The 21,924-nt window shown below is 60.9% G+C and overlaps 1 protein-coding gene across 3 annotated transcripts in view; it reads right to left on the bottom strand.

Annotated features, from left to right (window-relative positions):
• The window catches only part of KSR2 (kinase suppressor of ras 2), a 59,305-nt gene extending 40,912 nt beyond the window's left edge, over positions 1-18,393 (bottom strand). For all 3 annotated transcript variants that reach the window (XM_066978965.1, XM_066978967.1, XM_066978966.1), the window contains exons 1-4: positions 18,199-18,393; positions 12,147-12,287; positions 11,351-11,501; positions 6,757-7,261 (exon numbers count right to left, since the gene is read on the bottom strand). In XM_066978965.1, the coding sequence (XP_066835066.1) occupies positions 6,757-7,261; positions 11,351-11,501; positions 12,147-12,287; positions 18,199-18,378 (977 nt within the window). In that variant the 5' untranslated portion in view covers positions 18,379-18,393. The remainder of the gene's footprint in view (positions 1-6,756; positions 7,262-11,350; positions 11,502-12,146; positions 12,288-18,198) is intronic.
• Positions 18,394-21,924: the final 3,531 nt, after the last annotated feature.

The raw sequence follows: 21,924 nt of genomic DNA on the forward strand, positions 1-21,924 counted from the left end.
CGCTCGGGGAGGCTGGAAGGGCACTGAGAGGGGGCTCAGGCAGCTTTCAGTATCCCTTTTGGGTTTTGGTCAGGTGGCTTAAAGGCTTTGTGGGAAGCAAACAGGAGCACCAAGTGCTCCCCTCTAGGCTCAAAGTCCCCAAAATCTGGGGAGAAACCCTGGGGTGGCACCATGGCATCACCCAGGGACAGACACCACCACGGGGACAAGGGTTTCCTCCCCAAGCCACCCCAAAACTGGGAGGAGAACCCCAAATCTGAGCACCCCAGCTATTTCTTCTGCCAATTCAGGAGCTCCATTACCTGTCCCCTTCCCCACCACCACCCCAGTTTGTCCCCAAACCCTCGGTTTCACCCTCGCAGGGAGGTGAATGCCAACTGTTGGGGACATCATTCCAGGCAAGAATTTGCTAAACACGTGCTCGTTTTCTAAAAGGAAAAAAAAGACGCAGCCGGCGCGCGGCGCTTGGTGCGGATCCCTCCAGGTGTCAGTCCCCGCTGAATGGCGCGTCCCCGCCCGCCGCGCGCCATCACTCAACTGCTCGTCACCGGCTGCGGGGACAAAATATAGGGTTTCGGCAGGCGGTGACAAACGGGCGCAGACACGCGGGACAAAAGGCCCATCACGGCTTTCTGCAGGGTTTGACAGGTGCTCGGGGACGGGATCTATAGGGCCCCGACAAAGGGATGGGGCGAGGATGCACGGAGCGAGGGCGCACGGCGGCACGGAGCAGCAGGTGCTGGGCAAGCTCCTGCTTCCCAGGGCACCTCAAAAAGGGACAGGGACAAGGACAGGTCCCCATCCCCATGAGCAGCACCCCCGGCTCCTCTCTGCCCCTCCTCCGAAATAAAAGAGGGAGAGAATAGCTGGGTAAATACGCTGGATAAATAGGCTGGATAAATACCTGCTCTGTCAGCTTGCCGCCGTTATTATTTTAATACAAAGATTAAAAGAGGCGATTTAGCAGAAACAGGTGATTTGCCCCTGCAGCTGGCTGCGCCAGGCTGTGTTTTATTCTCCACTTTGCTCCTCTCCAGCACACTCCAATTTCAACAGGAGCGGTGCTTTTAAAGGAAGGGAAATAGGGGGGAAAAAAAGAAAATCATCGGCATTTCGGTGAGCTCTCTGCAAAGGATTAAAGCTTGCTGCCGTCTGGGCTGAAGCGCACGGCCTCGGTCAGGATTCAGCCTGGAAGATTTATGGCCTTTTGACTGGCTTAATTGCACGATATTCTGTATTAAATCAGAGCGGGGAGCTCGGCGGGCACTGCCTGGGCATGCGGCCGCCTCCAACCCAGGCAGCAGCATGGATGGGCAACAGCAAAAAAAAAAAAAAAGGCGGGGGGGATAGCCCCCAGCTTTGCTCCTGCATTAAAAATTGTGAGAAGTGCCCCTTCTGCTCTGTCCCTGAGCCTTGCTGGCAAAAAGCAAGCCCCCGAAAAACACAGGGATGAGGAGTAGGGTCCAGCGACTGCAGCGGGACAGGCAGTGGGGTTATTCAGACCTGCCTGGGCTGGCTGAGCAGCATTTCTTCGTTACACACACAGAACCGAGCTAGCACTACACTATACTAGCTTGATATCGCCAAAAAAATGACTGTCGATCAGATGTTACATTTATCCTCCTCATTACTGTAAGAGGCAACAAAAATCTCCTCCTCCGGCCAGAGGAAAAGCCGGTTCCTCATATCAAAGCCCTGCCAGTTAAATATTTATCCGAGTGCCCGTCCCCGCTTCCCCAGGACGGCTGGATTTTGAGGTTCGAGTCTTACTGATCTATTATTCTCTTTTTGGAGCACAAAGCAGAACTTTTTCGTACAGCATAAAGCCGGGAAATTCTTTGAAGGGAGCTGGAGCCCAACGCGCCCCCCCCGGGACTGGCGCTCAGCAGAGCGGGTGCTGCGGGAGCGGCACGGGGACCTAATTGCCGAGCTCCTCGAGGAGCTCCTGCTGCTCGTTAAGCCCTTCTGGTTCCTTCGTTTCCACCCTTAGGTTTCTCAGAGGAGCACACGAGGACCACGGTCCGTCAGCCGATGGACTCAGGCACACGGCCGGCACTGGGTGGCTTCACCCCGACCAGACGAGCAGGACCCATTTTGGGAGGCGATTCCCAAAAAAAGAAGCAGAGGAAGGGCAAAAAGCTGGGCAGCCCTAGGTAGACGCTCGTTACGCTAATTACAGCGCTGCAAACCTTTCATCTCAGATGAAGCTAGGGGCACTTTTCCTCCGCGGGCCTCTCGCAGGCTGCCTCAGGGTGTGGTGAGCCGGAGCGCGCTCGGGGCGCAGCGTGTTTGGGGAGCTCTGGTCCAAAAGGAGGAGTCGGAGCAGAGTTGATGGCATTTTGGGAAGCCTGCTCTCCTTCCCACCTCGGTCCCCATCTCCTAACTTCCAAGGAAGCCACCAGAGCACTCGGGTACGTGTGAGCTACACGCGGCAGAGGCCAGGGAACCTCTTCATGCCTTCCCCACGGAGCCACATTTTGGAGACGGAGAGCACAGAGGAGCTCGAGCGTGGCCCCCGGGTGCCTCACGGCTGACGGTGGTCAGCCCATCTCCTGTTCACCACCCACAGCCTCCGGCCCTCCCTGTGTCCTCCACGAGGCCAGGAGGCTGCGTATCACATCACAGTGCCTGCAGCAGGAGCTCTGCTGCCTCCCCCCCCCAAGGCGTTAATTCTTATCTAAATTCAGCATCACGCTCCTCGCTCCCGAAGTGGCGAAAGGAGGCTCAACTTCTCATTAAAGGACACGGTGAGAAGTTTCTCTCCCAAGCATGTTAACGTTCCTGCCCCTTTTGATGGAGCACCACAGCAGTAATTAACATTAATGACATACCTGAGGAGCGCCACAGCCCAGAGCAGGGGGATAATTGCAGCAGAGCGCCAGTTTGTTACGGAGGCTACCCGTCACTGTCAAGACGCGGTGTGCAAGCCATACTTCGAGAAGGCTGGAGACAATCCAGAAACTGTACGTGGCTCCACAGCCCTGACTCACCACCAAAGGCACTGAGATTGATCAGAAAGATGATTTGGGAGCAGAGAGGTGCTACTCGTTTTGCTCCCCAGGCTCCCACACCGCAACGCTCTCCGTGCTGCGGGAGCACCAGGCGGGTCTCTATGTTTCGGGACAGCACACCAGATGAGAGAAAACACCTAAAATACCGCATGGGGATTATTTGCATGGTTTGGCAGAGTCCCTGCTCTGCAAACATCAGAGCATTGCTCGTCCCCACCACCAGGAGCCCACCTGCACCCCCCCAGTTGGAGGTATCAGAGGCACCAGCCACGTGGCGCTGTCTTGGTGCCGCTCCTTGGGACCCAGCAGGGTGGGAAATAAGTGATCTGCACGGTAGAGGTGCTGACTGGAATCGATACGAGGGGAAAACATCCTCATGGCAAGGGCTGCAGGGCAGCAGCAGGAGTGCCCCATCACTGGGTAGCACTGCGAGCAGAGCAGGCTGCTCCGCACGGAGGGGGTGGTGGGGAAGACCCTCGGCCTAAATTTCTGCAAGACCGGGATGCGTTGGGTCCTTCCTCTGTGCCCGGAGAGCCCGGGGTGGGATCTGCTTCACCCTGTGCCCACAAAGGGGCTCAGCTGGATCAGCGTGCAGCCAGGAGGGGAGCAGGGGGTCCTTCTTCCAAACAAAATGTGGCCAATGCGAGGACAGCCAAGCTGGTGCAGGTCCTGGGAGAGTTTGCAGGTGAAAGCCCTGGCCTCGTAGCAATGATGCTGAGCACAGGAGAGCCCTTGGAGGAGTTGCTCAGGGACAAGCGACACGGGAGATGTCCTGTTCGGGGGGATTCCTGTGATGTGGAATGGAGAAACGACCACCCAAAACTGAGGAGGTGCTGAGCTTGAGAGCTGGGTGGCACTAGATGCTACAGAAGGAAATGGGTTTAGAGCTGGAAATAACACAAGGGAGAGAGAAAATGGATGTGTGCTCTGTCACCAACTATGAGGCATATCTTCACCCATCCAGGTTATGAAAAATGGTCTTGAAACCAACCTCAGCATCCACAAAGCTACCGGACCCATGGCTTCGGTCAGACTCAGCCACCAGAACACCAAACCCTACCCGAAGCGATGCCCTGAATGCAATTACAAAGACAGGGGGCGAGGAGATCTCCCTGAATAAATACACCAACTCCTTACCCTGCATAAAGCTGCCCTGAGCTGTACCAGCCTCCTCCTGACAGCCCAAGCCTGGCCTCACATGCACCCCAAAAACCCGAGCACCCCGAGCCTCCAGCAAGGCAAAGGCACCGCGGCTGGGAAGCGGAGGCAGATTTGGGGTCACCTCTCCTTCACATGGACTTAGGGACAGAGAAGGCAGCCTTGGGGCAGGACACCCCGGGCAGGACACCCCGTGGCAGAGGCTGCCTCCAAAAACCTCCAAAAAAAACTTCAGGGCTTAACGTGGGGTCTCTCGTGCACTCCTTTAACCATCTTGCCTCATGTTCCCCATCTAATGGGTTTTTAAGACCTTCCACTCTGAGTTTGTTTGGTGTTGGGTGTTTTTTTCTTGACTTCTGGCTGATGAATAATCATTAACTATCCATGGAAGATTTAAATGGCCCGTGGAATTCATGGGGTATTAAATGGGCATTATATTATCAGCCACTCTAAATGTTTTGTTTCCGTTTCGAGCCCGTTCATGAGATGTTTATGGGTTGTGGATTTATGGAAGCCGGGGGATCTTTTTAGGAGTAATGTTCCGTACCCCAGCGTTACGGTCAACAGCTGGAGGCTCCGCGCAGGAAAATCTGAGGCTGTAAGCTCAGGAAGTTTAACCCCTGCTTCAGGAGGCTTCAGCATAGAGAAGGACTGAACCCTAGAAATGGGTTCTGAAACACAAAATGCAAGAAACCTCGCGAGGTTGCTTGGAACCTCACCTTGGTGAGGAGATAACAACCCCAAGGGACACCAGCATCCCTCTTGGGGTGTTGGATGGGTCCCACCAGACAGTGGTCTGCAAAGAGTACATTGCATGGACGCTGCCATAAGATAAAAATTGTCTGATAAAAGCTCCCCAAAAAGCCACTTCTTGCCCTGGGTCAGTAAAACATCAGCCACTGCACCCAGGGCGGAAAACAGCTACAACTTCGGCACTCCTCTGCTGGACGAAAGGGTGAAAAAGAAAGAAGCTGCCTCTTTAATGCGCTAATTGCTATCCTCAAACGCTAATGGGATTAGAAAGCAGGATTTACTGGTTGCATCCTGAAAATCATTAAGTGCCATTAGAGAAAATTAACCTCCCCAGCTCTCCGAGCAGCTTTGGGGAGCCCGGGTCCTTCCGCACCGACACGATGAGCCCCCCTATTGGACACCAGCACTACAGAGCCCTATTAACGCTTGCTCCCTTTCCTCTATTAATTGAGTTTAATAATCCCCCTGGGCTGTGGCTGGTGGTCAGGGACTGGGAATTAAAGTCACATCACCGGGGTGGCAGCGGGCAGGGGACACCAGAGAGGCCAGGCAGGGACCGATGAGGGCAGCAGGGACAGGGACATCACGGGGATGGGGACATCGAAGACCATGCAAAAGCCATTTCTGATTTCCTTCCACCCATTGCCTGCTCTTCCCTCTTGGCTCACGCAAGGAAATCGAGGCTCCCTGTGGGAGATGGGGAAGCAGCAGCAGCTGGAAGGGTTTTGGTCCGTACACGTGTCCAACCTCACCCCAAAGCTGTGTCACCGCAACCCGGGGCGTGCAATGACCAGGCTGGAGATTAAGTGCCTTGGGGGAACGGAGGCAGCCCCACTGCTCCCCCCGGTGCCGTGGGTGACGTCCTGGCCCTATTAACCGAGGGCAGACCTTGGGTCAGAGGCTGAAATCCCCCCACAACTAACACGGGCAGCACGCTGCTCTCCACGGCTTCGCTCCCGTGAGCGTGGCGGTGCCAACTGGGGCTGGAGCAGGGTCAATACGGCCTCAGGTGCCCACGCAAGAGAGGAAGGAATCAGATCACTTCCAGAGACAGAAATCCATCTCTGTCCATAGCGGGGAGGAGGATGATTGCCCTCGTTTCTTGCCGTTGCCACTGCCACGGCTGCGGGGACACAGCAAGCGGCAGAACCACGATACACGTGGGGAGAAGGCCGCAGGGCTGCCCCCCAAAACCGAGCAGCCCACGGCCCCCTTTATGGCACGGAGCAGTGGGGTTCTGGGCACGGCCACCAGAAGTACCCAAAGGGCCAGGGAGGGAGCGCGAGGCCGGCCCCGTTCCCTGCACTGCAGCAGCCTCTGCCGGCACCGAGCCGCAGAGCAGGAGGGAGCCGGAGCTGGCGCTGCAACAGCACTGGGGATGGAGAAATGGAAAAGGCCCTGGGGAGGGTTACAGAAAGGGGTGTAGAAAACGTGCACATCTCGGCCAAAAGAGGATTTTTCCCATTTCTGTCTCGCAGCCAGGAGCAGCTCCAACAGACAGGCTGCAGGCGGCGATCCCACGCTGCAGAGCAGGACCCCACAGCACCCAGACCCATCAAGTGGCACGGGAGGGCTTCACCGAGCTGCATCCCCGGAGCCCCTGGGTGCTCCCCACGTGCCCCACGAGAGCTGGCACACAGCACCCCGCTCAGCAAAGCCGTCCCCACCACGTGCTGCGTCCACAAAGGGTTCCCCAGCGTCAAGCTCCAAACCCTGCCTCGATGGAATGCCCAAACAGGAGCACCCCAAATCCCAACATTTTAAGACCCAGGATGCTTTTTGCATGGCATCAGGCCACCCCCCCCAGCCCCGATCCCTCAGGACACCCGCTTACTTGGGGGTGTGCGCCTCGTCCACGCGGTGCCCCAGCTGGAACTCGTGAGACTTGCTGCGGTGCAGGGCGGTGAAGCCGGGCAGGAGGTGGATGAGCTTGCGCGACGCCGGTGGCGGTGTCCCGGGGGGCTTCAGCTTGTTCCTGCGCCGCAGGGGCGGCGTGCCGGGGGGCGTCATGGTGGTCACGATGTTGGGGGTGCGCGGCGGGGTGTGAGCCACGTGCCGCTGGCGCGGGGAGGGCGGCAGGGAGCGGTGGCCGGATTCCACGGGCGGGCACAGCCCCGGGTGGCCCTCCACGGTCAGGCGGTCCACGTGGGTGTAGAGGGGGCCGTGGGACGAGCCGGCGTGGCAGTGGTGCTGCGCGCACTTGGGAGGGGGCTTGGGGCTCTGCGAGAGGTGCGTGCGGATCCACTGGACGGGCTCCGGCGGGCAGCCCGGCTGGTTCTCCTTCCCCGGCTCCGCCGTGGGCCACTGGATGGTCCAATCCTGCTTGGAGAGGCTGCCGCCTGCGACAGAGCACACACACGGCCATGTGGGGGATGCCCCGTGGCACCCAGACCCCCTGCCCCGTCCTGGTGGGACCCAACACACCCCAAGTCCTTGGGGACAAGGGGGGATCTGGGTGCCAACCCAAGCACCAAGCCCCACCGTGAGCCGCCACCATCCCAAAGCACCACTGGGGATGGGGGACCCATTGCAGCACTACCATCCCTTCCCATTCACTCAATTTACAGAAAGGGGGGAAAAATACAAAAAAAATATTAAGTGTGGCTCCTCTCAGCTCCTAATTATTAGTCTGCACCAGTGCAGAGATGAGTAAAGACCTGTCGGCGCTGACTTCAGAGCACCAACGTGATGGAGCGGATGCAAGCTCCCCGCCCCGACTTCTTTTGATCGCCACCTCTAAGAAAAACAGCATAAAAAATGTAATCTCTTTATTTTAAAAAGGCTCCTTCCCCCATCCCTTTTTCAGTTATTAATTGCCTGTCCTGTTATCTACCCGTGCCTTTTCAAGGGGGGATGTTTTATTTCGAGCTCATGAGGGTGAAAAATAAAAGAGGAGAAGGCTTTTGAATGGAAAGCTTTGGGATTAGATTGATAAAGCTCCAGGGGAAAAGGGGCTGAGGAGGTAGTTTTTTTTTGGTTTTTTTTTTTTTTTGAATTGTTCTCCTGAAGCAGAAAATAAAGCCAGCGAAAGTGGCAATCCTATAGGAAAGGCTCACCCTGCAGCCCCTCGGGACGGCGTGCACCAAAAGCCGGAGGAATTGCAAGAGCCCTGGGGGTGCAACGCTTTGAAATTAATCCTCCTGCAAGCTCCTGACCCCCCAGCCCCATAAAACAGCCCACAATACAGCGATGTGCAAGCCTGCATGCATGTATGCAAATCAGGGAGCCCCCCATTGGCTGCTCTGCGTGCATAGATTTACATAACTCAGAGCTGCCCGGATGCTGCAGCCCTGCACTGCCACCTCCGAACCGCAGCAGCAATTAGCGGTAATTAAGGAAGGAGAGACGAAGCCGACCCAGGGTCCCGCTCCCACATCCCCCCTCCCGGCTCGGGTTGCCCTTTCGCTTGCTGGCTGCCCGTGTTGGAGCACGGCTGATGTGCCCGAGAGCAAAAATAGCCACTTTTTGGGTGCGTCAGGGCTAAAAATACCGCGGATCAGCTCGGGAAAGGTATTTTCGACAGTGGCTTCCACACACGCCGCAGGTACCGGGCACGCTGCTCGATGGGATACGGCTCAACCGAGAGCGTGCTTTAGAGGCAAAAATAACAAAATCCCTGAGCTCTTACTCCTGCAGAGCGCGTGAAGCCCTCGCTGGTTCCTCCAAGAAACCCCACTTCCTCCGAGGGCTCCCTCGGGTGTTATTGCCACTCTGCCCGAGGGGGTTTCCACGTGGGAAATCAGGGAGGAGTGAGCACAAAAATCACATTTTTCCTCCCCACATGCTCCCCACAATCTCCTTGCCCCACAGAAAACACCACCAAGATGTTCACCAAACCCCGTGAGCGCAGCACCGGCCAGCAGCTGAGCATCCCCGTAGGGATGCTCTGGATGTAGGTGCCCACCTAGCGAGGGGTTTTCAGTCCGCACCTCTGTCCCTGTCACACAGTGCCAGGCATCCCGAGGAGGGCACAGGCTGCAGGTGAGCAGAGAGGCTCATATGGGGCAGACACAGCCAGCCCCGTGCGCCCTCACTGCATCCCACAGCCTCGTGCTCTGCCCTCAAACCTCGCGGGATCCTCAGATGGCAATGCAAGACCCAGGGAATAATTCTCCCTGGGGATCAGAGGGACAGCGCTGTCCCCAAAGCCCTCACCCTGCCCTTTTCCTTCCCCCAAATCAACAGTCCCGGGACCAGATGGGAAGCCAAAACCCACAAAACTGCAGCCCGGTGCCACCCCCGTGGTCCCACCGCAGGGACCAGCTCTGCACACCCACACACCGTGGGTGCTGCAGCTTTCCAAGGGGGCAGCCCTCGGCTTTCCCCCAAAACGAGGATGCTCACCACTTTATATCACACCCCCCCTTCTCCGCTCTGCACCTGATTTATTTATTTTAAGAGAGTCGCACTCTCCAAGCCAAAGCTTCCCCCGCAAGCAGCAGGTTTCAGGCAGAATTTTGGACCGATCCCTGCCTGGCAGAGCCCACAGCCCCTTCCCCATCCGGATCTGTCCCTGCCTGACCCCGCTTCCCGAGGCCATCAGGACCCATGGATGCCCAGCACGGGATCATTTTTCCCCATAGGACCGTTAATCACCTCGCCGTCACACGCCACCAGCTCCTCGAGCCACGGGAGCACCGCTCGGCTCTTACTTAATATTAAATTAATCCTGCTCCGAGCCCGAACGCGACGCCTCGGCTGCTAATAAAATCCTGCTGCCAGCGCGCGGCTTCGCAGCAGAGAAAAATCCAATACGGGCTTGTTAACACGATAAAGCCGGGTTTTTATATAGGGTTGCTGCTCGCTGTATGCAATACAGTAACTCCTCTGGTCTGTGAGCTTTTCCAGGGATTTTTCCGACACGGGTGGAGCTGCCCCAAGGATGCTCGGGCCAAGGATGCTCAGGCTGGGAAGGGTTCCCCGTTACCAAACCCCATCGCGATTCCAGCACTCAACCAGCGACCTGCTTCCTCCTTCCCTCCTTCCCCAGCCCCCATTCCCACAGAGAATTGGCCTGGGAAATTAGCTGTCTCTAATTAACAACTCAATAAATAGAGATTGATGGAAAAGGTTAATACCGTGCCTTATTCCTGCTTTATTAATACTAATCTCGGCTCCTAGAAATCGACCACCGGCGCACTTGCAAAGAAATTACATGATGTTTTAAAGAGGCAGCGACTTGCCTGCTAATTATATTTCCAGGCTAGGCTTGTCCCTGGCTTTGCGCGGAGCTAAGACAGACACAAGGGAGCCGAGGGCTCAGCACCACTCTCACCCACCGGCCCCCAGCGAGCATCCTCAGCCCCCTGGCTACTAAGGGACCCGGTCCCAAAACCCCAAAGCATGGGGCTTGATGCTGCTGGCCGCTCCGTTTCCCTCCCCATTGGGTTTTACACCCGGACAGGGGTAAAACACACAGCTTTTTGGTGGCAGCCCCATCCCTGCTGCCCCTCGGATGGGCCAGGGGACACAAACGCTCTGCCTGGACCACGGCGCGAGCCTCTACAAGGGACAAAACCCAGGACCTGCCAAAAATCAGGGCCATTGGACCTGGCTCAGGCCATCGGACCTGCCTCGTGCCACCCACTGGACGGTGCAGCAGGGATTTCCGAAGGCTCACGTGCATTTCCCAGGGGGGAATTCCCTCGGCGGAGAGGGATTATCGGAGATATTATCGGAATGTCGGAGAGATTTGGTGAAGATGCCAAAGGGAAGAGGGCAGGAGGAGAGGCGGGAGCCGGATTTGGGGAGTGCATTGGTGGGGCTGTGCAGGGAACGTCAGGCTGTGGGAAGGGGCTGCTGTGCCCTACGGGGGGGGCTGCCCTGCAACAAAACCCCACCAGGTCCCCCCCTCGCCACCAGTCCTGTCCCCAGGAGCCTGCAGACCAGACTCATCCTCCCCCCCCCCCCCCCCCCCCCCCCCCCGGGATGCTTTACGAAATGATGCACTGGGGGGGCGTGGGAGCAGCTGCGGAGGGGGGCCTGGGGGGCTCCAAACCCCCCCGGGACGGACGGACGGACGGACGGACACATCCCACCTGCACCCTGCCCGCAGCCCGCTGCCAGCCCCCGAGGATGCTCAGCGGCTCCCGCGGAGCTCTGCTGCCACCGCCCGGGCACCCGCCAGCCTCGCACCCCGGCCGGCTCCTGCGGGGGGAGCAGAGCTCAAACCCTCCCCAAACCCCCCCAAAAATAAAAAATTAAAAATTAAAAATAACCCTGCTTGGAGCAGGGGCACTGCGGGGAGCCTTTGGGGGTCTCAGCCTCCCTCTCCAGCAGCCCCCACGAGGAGGCGGGTGATGTCCGCTGCTGGCACCCAGATTTGGGGGGCACAAACGGGGGCTCCTGGCCCGATTTAGGATCACAAACCCGAGCGGTGCCCCCTGGGTGCCCCCAGGACACGAGCGCAGGGTGCAGACCTGACTCACCGGACTTGTGGACGCTGCGCAGGCAGGAGAGGGAGGCGTTGAGGCGAGCGCACTCCTCGCTGTTGGCCCCGAACTTCTCCACGGTCTCGCAGACCTGGTCGTCGGTCATCTCCAGCAGCTCCTCCAGGCTCAGCTGCCCGGGGGCGATTTCCTGCCAGGAGTGAGAAAAAGGGGGAAAAAAAAATGTCCTGGGGCATCTGCTGATAAGTCAGCGCCTTGGAGCGCACAGGGAAAAAGCCAGACCCTCCTCCTGGGGATTTGGAGATTCCCTCTGTCCTATATGCACGGGAGATGCTACGGCCTGAGCCTCAGGATGGTCTCAGGCACATCCAGACCCCGCTCAGCACTGGGACACTGGGGTTTGCCACCAAATCCTGCCCCATCACCCACAGCTTCCTCGCAGGCTTCCTCTTCCTGAGCGCACCGGGGTGCCAGCCTCCAGCTGCACCCATTACTCACAGGGACCCAGGGCGTGGCCAAAGGTTTTGGGGGGACCTTGTGGACGCCTCCTTCACCAGAAACAGCAGTGAGATGTCCCCAGCTTCAAGGGACAGCCACGGGGTGGCCCCAGCCAGCACCTCCCTCGCAGCACCTTCCCATGCAGAGAAAAAAATTGGTCCCCCTGCCTTCCCACCCCGTTCTCTACCACCAACCCCAACCTGCTACAGGGGTCCCGTGGCCCAAAAATGTTGCTCCAAGACACTTCCCATCCTGGGAAACACTGCCCTCTTGCCAAACTTTGCTGGAGGATCCCACAGCAAACCTCCCGGGCGCGCGCTCGGTGCCCCCGCCTCACCTCCATCACCTCCTTGCGGATGTCGACGATGCGGAACCAGTGCAGGAGCTGGGGGAAGCCTTCCAGCTTGGCATTGCGCTCCTGCAATGCCACCTTCCTCTTGCAGGAGAGCTGCCGGCTGAAGTACTTGACCAGCTTGCTCTGGAAGAGGAGGGGAAAGCCCCGTGGAAGCTTTTTTTCCTCCCCGTCCCCACGCTGGGTCTCCAAGGGGGCCGTTTCCCACCTTTCCCAGCTCCTTTATCCCCAACCCTGCGTGTCTCCGCTCTGCGGGCTGACAGCCCTCACCCCCGGGGACCCCAGTGCAGGGGGGTGAGGGGACAGGAGGGACAGGACGCCCCTTCTCCCACACTGCTCACCCACCGCCCAAAAGATGTGCTCCCCACCGCCATACCCAATCTCAGTGCAGAGACCACCCAAAGCATCCCACATTTGGAGCATCACTGGGTCCGAGCGTTTGCTCCCTGTTCCTATGGAAAACCCAACCCCATCAGCCCCTTCCTCCCACCCCATTGCAGACCCCACAGCCTCCGGGACCCCTTTGCCCGGCCGAGCATCCCCACAAGCCTCCCACGATGGGGACAAAGCCACCAACGTGTGTGCGAGGGAAAGGCTGACAGCTCCCGAAATAAAGCCTCTGAGCGACTGGCCTGGTTTCTTGGAGATGTGGAGCAGAGCCCTGCTCGCTGGAAACCTGCTGGGATTTCCCACTCCTGCTCTCCAGCTGGGAGATTCCCCGCCGCCGGCAGCGCTAGATGGTGCTGTGCCCCTGCCCAGCGCCCGCAAACGCGGCCTCACCACCCCAAAAATAGATGAGCCGAGAGCAAAACATCACAACGGCCTGGAATAGAGGGAGCCCCGGCCCTGGGGAGGGATGCGTGTCAACAACTAGGGGGAAAAAGCAAAAATCAGCCCCCTTGCAGGGACCTTGCAGGGACCCAGCCATTGCCCTCCTTCCCCAGCCCCTTGTGCCAGGGGCTCCTCTCCCGGGCGCAGCGAGTGCCAAGCCCCAACGGGTCTGACAGCCCCAAAAATGGGGCTTCATCACCAAAAATTAATGCCCGAAGCAAAGCCACGGAGAGCTAACCAGGAATCACAGGGAAAGCTGTACAGAGTCCTGCCGGGGCTCAGCACGGTGCTGCACAGCTGGGGGCATCACCTTTGGGTCCCCCAGGGGTGCTTTTTAACAAAGCCGCCCTCCTAGCACGGAGCACGAGGGGTTTGGGGAGCACCCTGCCCTTTTTCCCTCCTCAGTGGGGATCAAGCAGCTTGGGGGCACAGAGGCACACCCAAAGCTGCCCTGAGCCGACAGGAGGGCTCGAAGGCACACGGCAGCTCCTGCCCCACAGCCGCACACATCTACACCAAACCAGCAGGAACACACCAGGAAAGTCCTCCCAAAAATCCCCTCCACCCCAGTACCCTGCTCATCAGCAGCTCCTGCAGGCTGGGGAAGCCGCCAGGCTCAGAGCCCAGCGGGAAGCAGAGGGGATGCCCGAGGTGCTAAAATTAGGCTCCTGGAACGGGGACAGAGCCAGGAACTGGGGCAGAGCCCCCCCGAGGTGCCGCTGCCACCGTGGCAGAGACGTACCGGGAGCTGAGAACTGATGGGGAAAGGATGGGGTGAGGCTCCCACGGAAGGCAGCATAAAGCTACGCCTCTCCTGCAGGCACACTTTTATTTCAAGCTCCAGGTAGGGGAAATCAGCCCCACTTGCCCCTCGAGAGGGCAGAGGCACCTTCGTTAGCACAAACGAGGGCGCAGGTGGGACACCAAGCACATGCAGATGCTCCGGCAGCATCCCATGGGGCTGCACAAACCATGGGTAAACAAGCTCAGCACACCTCTGTGCCACATCCCCGGTGTCCAGAAACACTTCTCACGTTGGCGAGCCGGGATGGGAAGGGAAGTGGCTGGAAGGGACGGCACGCCACGCTTGCCTCTTGCTCCTGGTGCCACCAAGCCGTGGCTCGGCCGTCCCCGCGCCCCGCCAGGCAGGGAGGTGCTAAACGCGCCTCTGCCGAAAAGGCCGGATCCTGCCTTGCAATCCTGATGCTGTGTGGCCCCCTCCAGCCCTCCTGTGCCTCGGTTTGCCCGTCTGCAGAATGGGAAGCTGGGCGAGGAGGGCACCCGGGGACAGGTACTGGGGTGTCGCTAGCCGCGGGGTGTTTGCTGTCGGGGGACACCAGAGCCTGCAGTGCCCCGTGAGCACCTGGTAGCTGGGAAAATATGGGTGTATATACGGTGTGCGCATGTAGCTGTACCTATCCACGTGCATTTTATATGTGTGCATTTTATATGTACGTGTATACCTATGTGGGTGCTGTCCCGGGTGATATACGTGCCCACTGGCCGCCTCTCCCGCTGCAGCAGGACCCAAAAGCAGGGCTGGGGCGGGCAGCAGCGGTGTCCCCACTAATGTCACTCCCTTGGGACCCTGGGCGACAGCAGCTATGCTGTGGCCACCTCTGCCACCTGCAGAGCTTCCTCGAGCAGCACCGGGGACTTCCAGCCCTTTTGTCACCCCCATCAGGATTTCCCCCGCAGCATCACCCCAAAACATGATGAGCGAAGGCACCCAGCAGGTGCCAGCACCCAGAGGGAAGGCGGCTCAGCATCGGGGACAGAGCTGGCCCCCGCCCTGCCTGGAGGCTGGGAAAGGTGGCAGAAAATCCACCTGCAGGAGCATGAGGTTAACGCTGATCCCCTTTGTGTGGGGTCTGGCCGGGCCAAACATCACCGTGCCCGTGGAGCGCACAGGTTTTGGACACACACAGGGATGCTGCAGGTCTCGGTGGGGGAAAACGCCTCCAAATTCAGAGGCTCAGCCTCTGCCCTGGGACGGGGCAGCCCCAGCCCAATGGGAGAAGGCTCCCATGGGATAGGAACCGGGACCCTCGCTCTCCTGGTGCCGCAGCAACGGAGCAGATGCTGTCCCAAGCCGAGCGGCTCCTCCCCGATTCCCCTGAGGGCTTGTTACTGCAGACATGCCGGCAGCACGGGGGAACACCTCGCCACCCGGGTGTTTGCCAAGAGCTTTCCCTCTCCAGGCTCTTTGGAGCCCTGCTAGGCTTGCACGCCACCTCGGGCTCTGCGCGTCATTTATCTCAAGCACTGCTAAATGCTCCCTGGGGCTCTCCCACGAATAAACCCGAGCTGCCCCGAGTTCCCACCAACAAACCCCCGAGTGGTGCACGGAGCTGAGCCCTGCTCCAGCTCGATGCACCGGGGTTTGATTAATTGCAAAAGGGATCTCGGCATCTGCTCCGAGATGGGACACGTCTGGCTTTGACCGCTCCAAGCACTGGCAGGATTTCTGCCCCCAGCACCCAGCCACTTTGTGGTCACTTGAGCAAAACTTCCCTGTGAAGCCAAACACTCGTTCTTCTGCTCCCCTGGTTTATTTTTGTCCTCTTTCCTTTGCTCTTGGCCCTAATCATTGAGTACCCAAGCATTGCCCACCCCACAGCATCCCCTCTCCACGGGGATGCTGCTCTCCCTCACTCAAACGCCGCGGCGGGGCGTTAAAACCAAACACGACGATTTGCATCGGTCAGCACCAGGGCCGGACCCTTTCAGACAGATCCCACGAGCTCCAGCTCACGCCGTGGCCCTGCAGCACCCCAAAACCCAAATATAAGGGTGCAAAGCCAGAGTGCCAAGCTCGGGAAGGGGAACGGAGCCGCTCGCTCCCGGCCAGCACCCCCTGCTCCGATGCTGCTCGGACCCAGGTCTGCGCAGTGCGGCGTCGGGCAGTGTTTCGGTTGCAGCCACTGCCTTGGTTTTGGCCAGAGCCAGTCCCAAGGTGCAGGCAGGACCTCAAAACCTCCTGGCACCGAGCGCTGCCACCGAGCCCAGGCCACGGGCACTGGTACCCATCCAGGAGGGATGCTGCATCCCGGGGAGTTACCGGCTCCCCGTGCAACCACGGCACAGGGAAGATGGGCACTCGCGTGTACCCCAAAATTATTTAAAATAAATGAGCAGAAGCACCGCTCTGAATCCTGCAAAACCAGGATTTGGCAAAAAAAAAAAATAAAATACAATGATGGCTTCACCCCTGCGTTGTTGCAGCTGGGTGAGAAGGGAAGCAGCGCGAGCGGTGCCTCCGCACCTGCGTCACGTCCTTGGGACGTGGCGGTGGCGGCGGCGGCTCAGGGCCACGCTGGGCTCCTGCTTACACTGGTGGAAACCCAGGACAATGCCATCGGGGTCCCTGGGCTCCCCGGAGCCGGGCCGGACCCACACCAACGTGCCCAAACTGGGAACCCGGTCCCAGCTCCATCCGTTGTCACTGCCCTCCTGGAAATCGCCTGCTTTCTGTGCAAGGGGTAGAAGAGCCAAGCCTGGGGAAAAAGGTGCTGGGGATCCTGGGGCTCCTGTCCCTCAGTGCGTGCTGGTGCTGGACGGACACTTCCCTGCCAGTGCCCAGAATTTATGGGGCAGCTCCCAGGGTTTTCCCCCGGCCACCTCCGAACTTGCGTTGCCCACGCGCAGGAGGCAGGGACACGGTGTCCCTGCAGGGGATGGCTTCGCCACGCTCTTCATCTCCATCATCTTCATCAGTCCAGTCCGCAAGAGGCAGGTGGGAACTCGTGAGCGGTGCCGACCCTCATTTGGAGCGGGAGGAACACCGTGGTGCCCCGACACCGCGCCGCTCACCGGGCCTCCGACCAGGACCACGTGGGTGCGACCACGCAGGATGAAATCCCACCGTCCTGCATCGTCCGGCGAACCTGAATCCTCCTGCACATCCCAGAAGTGCTGCTCGGCCCCAGGAGGTGGCTGGGGACACTGCCCGGCTCGGAGAGGTCCGGGAGCGCAGCGCATCCCACCCCGCGGCACACACATGGGGCGCGGAGCCCACCGGGGAGCCGCACACGGGGGGACCCCGCTGCTGCCCTGGAGCACCCCAGGAAGCTGCAGCATCCCACGGGAGGAGGTGGCACCGCATCCCCGGCGACCGCGGTCCCTGGCCCCGCGCCCTCAGAGCTGCTCAGCGGCCGCGATATTTCGGTTCTGCACCAGGATGGAAAGCAACAGCCAAAAAACCCGAGCGGGGCACGGCTCCGAAATCCCCCCGGCCGCAGCCTCCGTGCTTCCCCACCTACGAAAACCAGCAGTTGTAGTAAATAAATCCTCTCCTCTGCTCCCAGGCGCTGCACCTGCATAGGGGGGGCCTTGGGACTGCGCAGGATCCGACCCCGAGGCCTGTACATAAGGTACAGAGAGCCGGGATGCTTCCAGGCTTCAGAAACCCCTTTCAAATCCCTCTCACTGCCGAGGGATGGGGTCCCCCCTCATGCCCCCTGCCGCAGATTCTGGGACCCCTCTGCCCCGCGGGGCCACCGGAGCCGTGCAGGATTTCCCCCTCGGTGCGCCGGGGGAGGCCGGAGACTGCGGCGGAGGAGCTGGGGGCGAGGATGCTGGTGAGGGTGCTGGTGAGGGTGCTGGTGAGGGTGCTGGTGAGGGTGCTGGTGAGGGTGCTGACCTCCCGCAGCCGGGCAGGGAGCCGGGGGCAGGCTGCGGGTGGGCAGGGGGCTGCTGCTCGCCGGGATGGGGGCGGCTGGGGGGGGGAAGGGGGGAGCCGGGGGGGACGAGGCCAGGCCGGGGGGGATGCGGGAGGCAGGGCTGCGGGCCGGGAGGCTGCGGGGCGCTGCGGCCAGGCCCGGGGCTGGTGGAAGGGGCCCGGGGAGGGCTGGGGGAGGCTGCGGCCGGCCGGGGGGTGCCGGGGGGATGCGGGGGGGGGGGATGCGAAGGCCGGGGGCCGCTCCCGGCGAGCAGCGCTCGGCTGCCACCGGTCCCACCTCGGGCCACCTGCAGAGCGCGCAGCCTCACTCGGCCGCTCCGCACCGCTCCGCACCGCTCCGCACCCCGCTCCGCACCGCAAGGCTCAGCACCGCTCCGCACCGCACCGCACCGCAGCGCAGCGCCGCGGGGGAGCCCGGTGCGATGCCCGTGGAGGGGTGGGGGGGGGGGAGAACGGGGAGGAAAACAGGAGGAGGGGGAGCACGGGGGTGGGGGGGGGGGGGGGGGATGCTCGCCGGGCCCCTACCTCCAGGGTGCGGATCTCCTTCTGCGTGAGGTCGTTGGAGGCGGCGCACTTGGTGCGGAGCCCCTCCAGGTTGGAGATGCTGATGTCGATCATGTTCTGGACGAGCTCGCACTGCTGCAGCGCCTTCTGCAAACTCAGCTGCTGCTGCTCCTCGCTCCTCGTCATGTTTTCCTCATCCATCGCTCGCCGCGCCCCCCACCCACCCCCCCCCTCCCGACCCCACCCCACCCCTCCGCCGCGGCTCGGCCCCCCCCCCCCCCCGGGCCCCCGCCCCCCCCCGCCCCACAGCTCAGCCCCGCTCCGCCGCCCGCAGCATCGCGGCCCCGCGGCGCCCCCCCCCCCCCGAGCCCTGAGCGCGGCCCCGCGGCGCCCACCGAGCCCTCAGCGCGCCGCCGCGGCCGCCTCCCCCCGGGCGCGGCGGGGCGGGGGCGGGGGCGGCGCGCTCCCGGCACCGCGGGGCCGCGCTCGCTGCGCGCCTCTCCGCGCGCGACCCCCCCCCCCCCCAACCCCCCCGCACCCCTCCGCAGGCGCGCGCGCCCGCGCACGGACACCCGCACCCGCGCGCACCCGCGCGCACCCGCACCGGCACCGCGGAGCTGCGGGGAAAGGGGGGGGGGGTCGCGGCTTGGGGGGGGGTGCGGGGCAATGGGGGGCAGTGGGGGGGCTGTGGGGGCTGTGGTGTAAAGGGGGGAGTGGGGAAATGGGGGGGCAATGGGGGGTAATGGTGCAAAGGGGGGCATGGGGTAATGGGGCCATGGGGCAATGGGGGGCAGTGGGGGGGCCAATGGGGGGATATGGGGCAGTGGGGGGCAATGGGGAGCTATGGTGCAAGGGGGGGGCACGGGGCAATGGGGGCATGGGGTAATGGGGGGCAGTGATGCAGTGAGAGGCAATGGGGAGCTATGGTGCAAGAGGGGGGGCAATGGGGGAATGGGGCAATGGGGGGGCAATAGGGGGCTGCGGTGTAAAGGGGGGGCATGGGGAAATGGGGGGCACGGGGCAGTGGGAGGCAGGGAAATGGGGGGCCGTGGGGGGCTCTGGTGCAAAGGGGGGGCATGGTGCAATGAGGGACACGGTGCAATGGGGGGGGGCAAGGGGAGCTATGGTGAAAAGGGGGGGGCATGGTGCATTGGGAGCATGTGGCAATGGGGGGCAATGGGGGGCAATGGGGGGCAATGGGGGGCAATGGGGAGCATGGTGCAATGGGGGAGCTGGTGCAATGGGGAGGCACAGAGCAATGGGGGGCAATGGGGAGCTCTGGTGCAAGGGGGGGGCATGGTGCTATAGGGGCACAGGGCAACAGGGGAGCAATGGGGGGCATGGGGCAATGGGGGGGACAACGGGGGTCTACGGTGCAAATGGGGGCACGGTGCAATGGGGAGCGCGGTGCAACGGGGGCGCACGGTACAATGGGGGGGCCACGGTGCAAGGAGGGGACCGCTAGGGGGTGACATTGGTGGTGGGGGGGGGTGGTTGGAGCAGGTGATCTTGGAGGGCTTGTCCAACCTTAATGCTTCTAGGAATCCATGAAAGGGGGGGCATGGTGCAATGTGGGGGGGCATGCAGCGCAATAGGGGGCTGCAGTGCCATGGGGGCGCATGGTGAAGCAGGGGGCTGTGTTGCAAAAGGGGGGGGGCCATATTCCAAAGGAAGGTATAACGATGCAATGGGGGGGGGCACGATGCAATGGGGGGCCATAGTCTAAAGGTGGGCTGTAATGCAAAGGGGGGGCATGGTGCAATTGGGGGCTATAGTGCAAAGGGGAGGCCATGGTGCAATGGGGGCCATGGTGCAACGGGACATCCTCCCACACTGGGGGCCCTAATACAATGGAGGGGTCCTGCTGCAATGGGGGGGTTCCTACTGCAACAAGGGGGGGGCACTGCTGCAGTGGGGGCCCTGGCACAGCGGGGGGGTCCTGCTGCAGAGGCCCCCAGGCTGGCAGCGCTGTGCGTCGCCGCGGGCAGGAGCAGCAGGTGCAGCAGCAGGGGGGTGCAGGGGATGCGCACCCCCAAGTGCCCAAGGAGATGGGTGCTATGGGGACCTGTGCTGCAGCCCCACTGCGGAAGGAGCAGTGCAGGATGGGGCAGGGGGAGAGGCACCCCTAGGGGGGGGAGGTGGGGAGGCTGGGGGGGGATTTGGCCCGAAACTGAGCAAAACCAACTCAAAATAAGAATGGCAAGTGGCTTCTTTGCATGCGTGGCCGCTCGCCCTCCTTCCCACCAGCTCCTGGCATTGTGATGCTACACCAGGTGCCACAGCAGGGTTTTAAATACTGAGGTTACTTTTTTTATTTTGGGGGGGGGAAGCAGGCCCCCCTTCTTCCCCAAGCTTTGAGGCCACGGCGGTGTCCCCAACACCTGCAGAAAGCAAACAATCCCCCCAGCCCTGCGCGCATCCCAGATCTCCATATCCCAGCATCCGGAGCCGATTCCTCCCTATAGAAGCCATTTGGGGGGGGGGTTCAGCCCCTATAGGTGATACCCGGTGCTGGCCAAAAGTGGCCAAGATGGGCCAGTGAGCTCGGGAGCAGCTCTGCCTGCCCCAGCCACCCCATTTCACCATCACAGGGCTTTCACTTTCTGGGTACGTATTGCACTTTCTGGGGTACCTGCGCCCGACGTCTCCACTCTGTGGAGAGCACGAAGCTAACCCCAAGGGGCTTTATGCAGCAATTACACCTGCTGCCACTCCTAGCACGAGTTAGGATGTAGGTTACGAGGTCTGAAATTGGCTGGTCGGCACTTTGTTCAAGGAGAAGCTTTAATTTAGCTGCTTACCCGAGGAGCTCGTGCTGGGACGAGCACACACGTCCCCTTTCCTCCTCCTCACGGGCGAGCTGGTCCCTTGCAAGCAGCGATTCTGCCTTTAACGGTGGCAATGAACGGGTCGGAGGGATTTTATGGGAACCTCAAGATGGGAGCGATGCAAACAGAACTCCCCAGCACCGCAGCTCGGACGTACGGGGCTGTCCAGGAGACCCTACAGGTGGGCGCCCATCCCATAGATCAGCTCTTTCACAAGCCGGGCGAGCGTGCCAGAAACGCGGGCAGAGCTGCACCACCCCAGGGCGGGTATTCTGCATATTTGGCACGACAAGGTGCCGGGATATCTCACCCAAAAGGGACGGAGCCGTTCCCTTCTTGCCCAAGTGTTTGGGAAGGAGCAGGGCGAAGGCGAGCGGTCTGCAAAGCGCCCCAGAGCCCGTGCTGGGAGGAAAAGCCATGTGCTTCCCCGGACCCCCCCAACCCCAGCCGGGGGCAGCCTCCACCCGCTCTGGGGGCTTTCCCTCCAGGAATAGGGGAGCATTCCCCCGGCTGTGGGCAGCCTCTGAAGGCAGCGATAGCCAGAGACGTAAATACCGCCCGAGCTCAAAACAGCGCAATTCCTGGCATTTACGGGGCATGGGTTACAAAAAAATAAACCCCGCTGAAATTTTCTCTCCTGATGGCTTCTGTGGTTAGACACGCCTTTCGATAACCAAAACGGTTTGCAGCAGCAGATGTTTTTTCCTAAAACACCCCGGCTAGAAGCACAGCCATTTCTGTGCTCCCAGCGCCGAGCGCAAGGGAGGGGAGGACAGGAGGGTCCCATGCGGCTCAAAACGCTCCCCTGCACCCGCTGCCCACACGCTGCCCTTCCGTCAGTTTGGTGGCTTCCAGAGCAGGAAAATACCCAGGGTCCTGGTAGCTGCCCCTTAAAAAATAAAATAATAATAAAGTGGAA

The sequence above is a fragment of the Anser cygnoides genome, chromosome 17 (assembly GCF_040182565.1).
Source record: "Anser cygnoides isolate HZ-2024a breed goose chromosome 17, Taihu_goose_T2T_genome, whole genome shotgun sequence".
Lineage (NCBI taxonomy): Eukaryota > Metazoa > Chordata > Aves > Anseriformes > Anatidae > Anser > Anser cygnoides.